The sequence below is a fragment of the Antrostomus carolinensis genome, unplaced genomic scaffold (genome assembly GCF_000700745.2).
Source record: "Antrostomus carolinensis isolate BGI_N321 unplaced genomic scaffold, ASM70074v2 scaffold29127, whole genome shotgun sequence".
In the NCBI taxonomy this organism is placed as follows: Eukaryota; Metazoa; Chordata; class Aves; order Caprimulgiformes; family Caprimulgidae; genus Antrostomus; species Antrostomus carolinensis.
Window position 1 is genome coordinate 22547 of NW_010325793.1, and position 1226 is coordinate 23772.

General features: G+C 44.6%; 1 protein-coding gene across 1 annotated transcript in view; it reads right to left on the minus strand.

Moving 5' to 3' along the window:
* Window positions 1-792: 792 nt before the first annotated feature.
* The window catches only part of CHST14 (carbohydrate sulfotransferase 14), a gene marked incomplete at its 5' end in the record, with an annotated part of 685 nt that continues 251 nt past the window's right edge, over window positions 793-1226 (minus strand). Inside the window, 2 exon segments of the mRNA XM_010171376.1 lie at window positions 793-1031; window positions 1034-1226. The exon segment at window positions 1034-1226 is cut by the window's right edge and continues 17 nt beyond it. Coding sequence (XP_010169678.1) covers window positions 793-1031; window positions 1034-1226 — 432 coding nt within the window.

The window sequence follows — 1226 nt, forward strand, 5'->3', positions numbered from 1 at the left end:
CCTTATCAGAACTTACTTTGATCTCATCTGTATTGCTTTAATTCAGAGAGAGAAAGAGAAAATAAAATTCTTATGGCTTGATATTGCATCTGATACGTTATGCTGGACCAACAGTTGGTAGTTTCAAATCCTGAAATGGCACAAAAGTGAATTATTATCCTACCACTAGTTTTATTTAAATGGTAAATAATTAATAATAAAAAACAAAGGTACTACTGTCACAGAAAAAAAAAAAGACCAGCCTCATTTAACTACTGTCTACAGATGAAAAAATAGAGGATAAATAGGGTCGAGTTTATAAAAGCCTTTTTTTCTATTCATACCCAGAAAACTATCTCATGTCTAATCCAGGACCAGCTGTAACAGCGCTAACTCTTAGCGCATCAACCGCGATATTACGATTGCAATTCCGCCGCAGACTATTTAGTACAAAACACAAAAAAGGAGGAAAAAATACTTCAGATATATCCAATTTCTCAGTTTCCTTACAGATGGTTTCCATGCCGTGCCATAAAAAAGAATCTAAACCAAAATAGATATACAAAAGCTACTGTGCTCAAGTCAGCGGCGTATGTACACGTTAAAATCAGAACAATAGAAAAAGTATTCTAGTAGCAAAGACAAAATATAATATTTTATATAAACAGTGTTTGAAAAGTATAAAACTAGGAAATAATGCATAGAAGAGCGTGTTTCACAGGCCCGGCAGCAACGCGTTCCTCGCAGCACCGGCTGCGCGAGCGAATCCTGGCAGCGGGGGCAGAATTTCCAGGGGCTCCCGAAAGGAGCAGCTCACTGCCTGCAGAACTCGCTGGTGATGTTGGGAAGGGGGTAGGCAAAGAGGGAGAAATCCAGGATGTATTTTGGTAACAGGTCTTTTATCAGCCGGCGCTGGGTGTTGCACAGGTAGTAATGGAGCGTTTCAGCCGTCACGGGCTTGTACCACGACTGCCGCTCGGGGAAGCGGATGAAGGAGGGCGACTGGACTCGCTCGAGGACGTAGTTGGCGTCGGCGTTGAGCCGCTCGTAATGAAGTCGTACCTGACGGCGCAGGGCTGGCAGAGGTTGTAGATGGGCATCCAATGCTCGTTCATCCTCTCCGCCTCCTCGTCCAGCAGGTACCGGAGAAACTCGGAGAAGGTGACGTCGTCGCCCGCTGAATTCCCCCCGTTCTTCCGATACCGCCTGACGATCTCCACTCCGTACTTCTGCTGGTACTCCTTGAT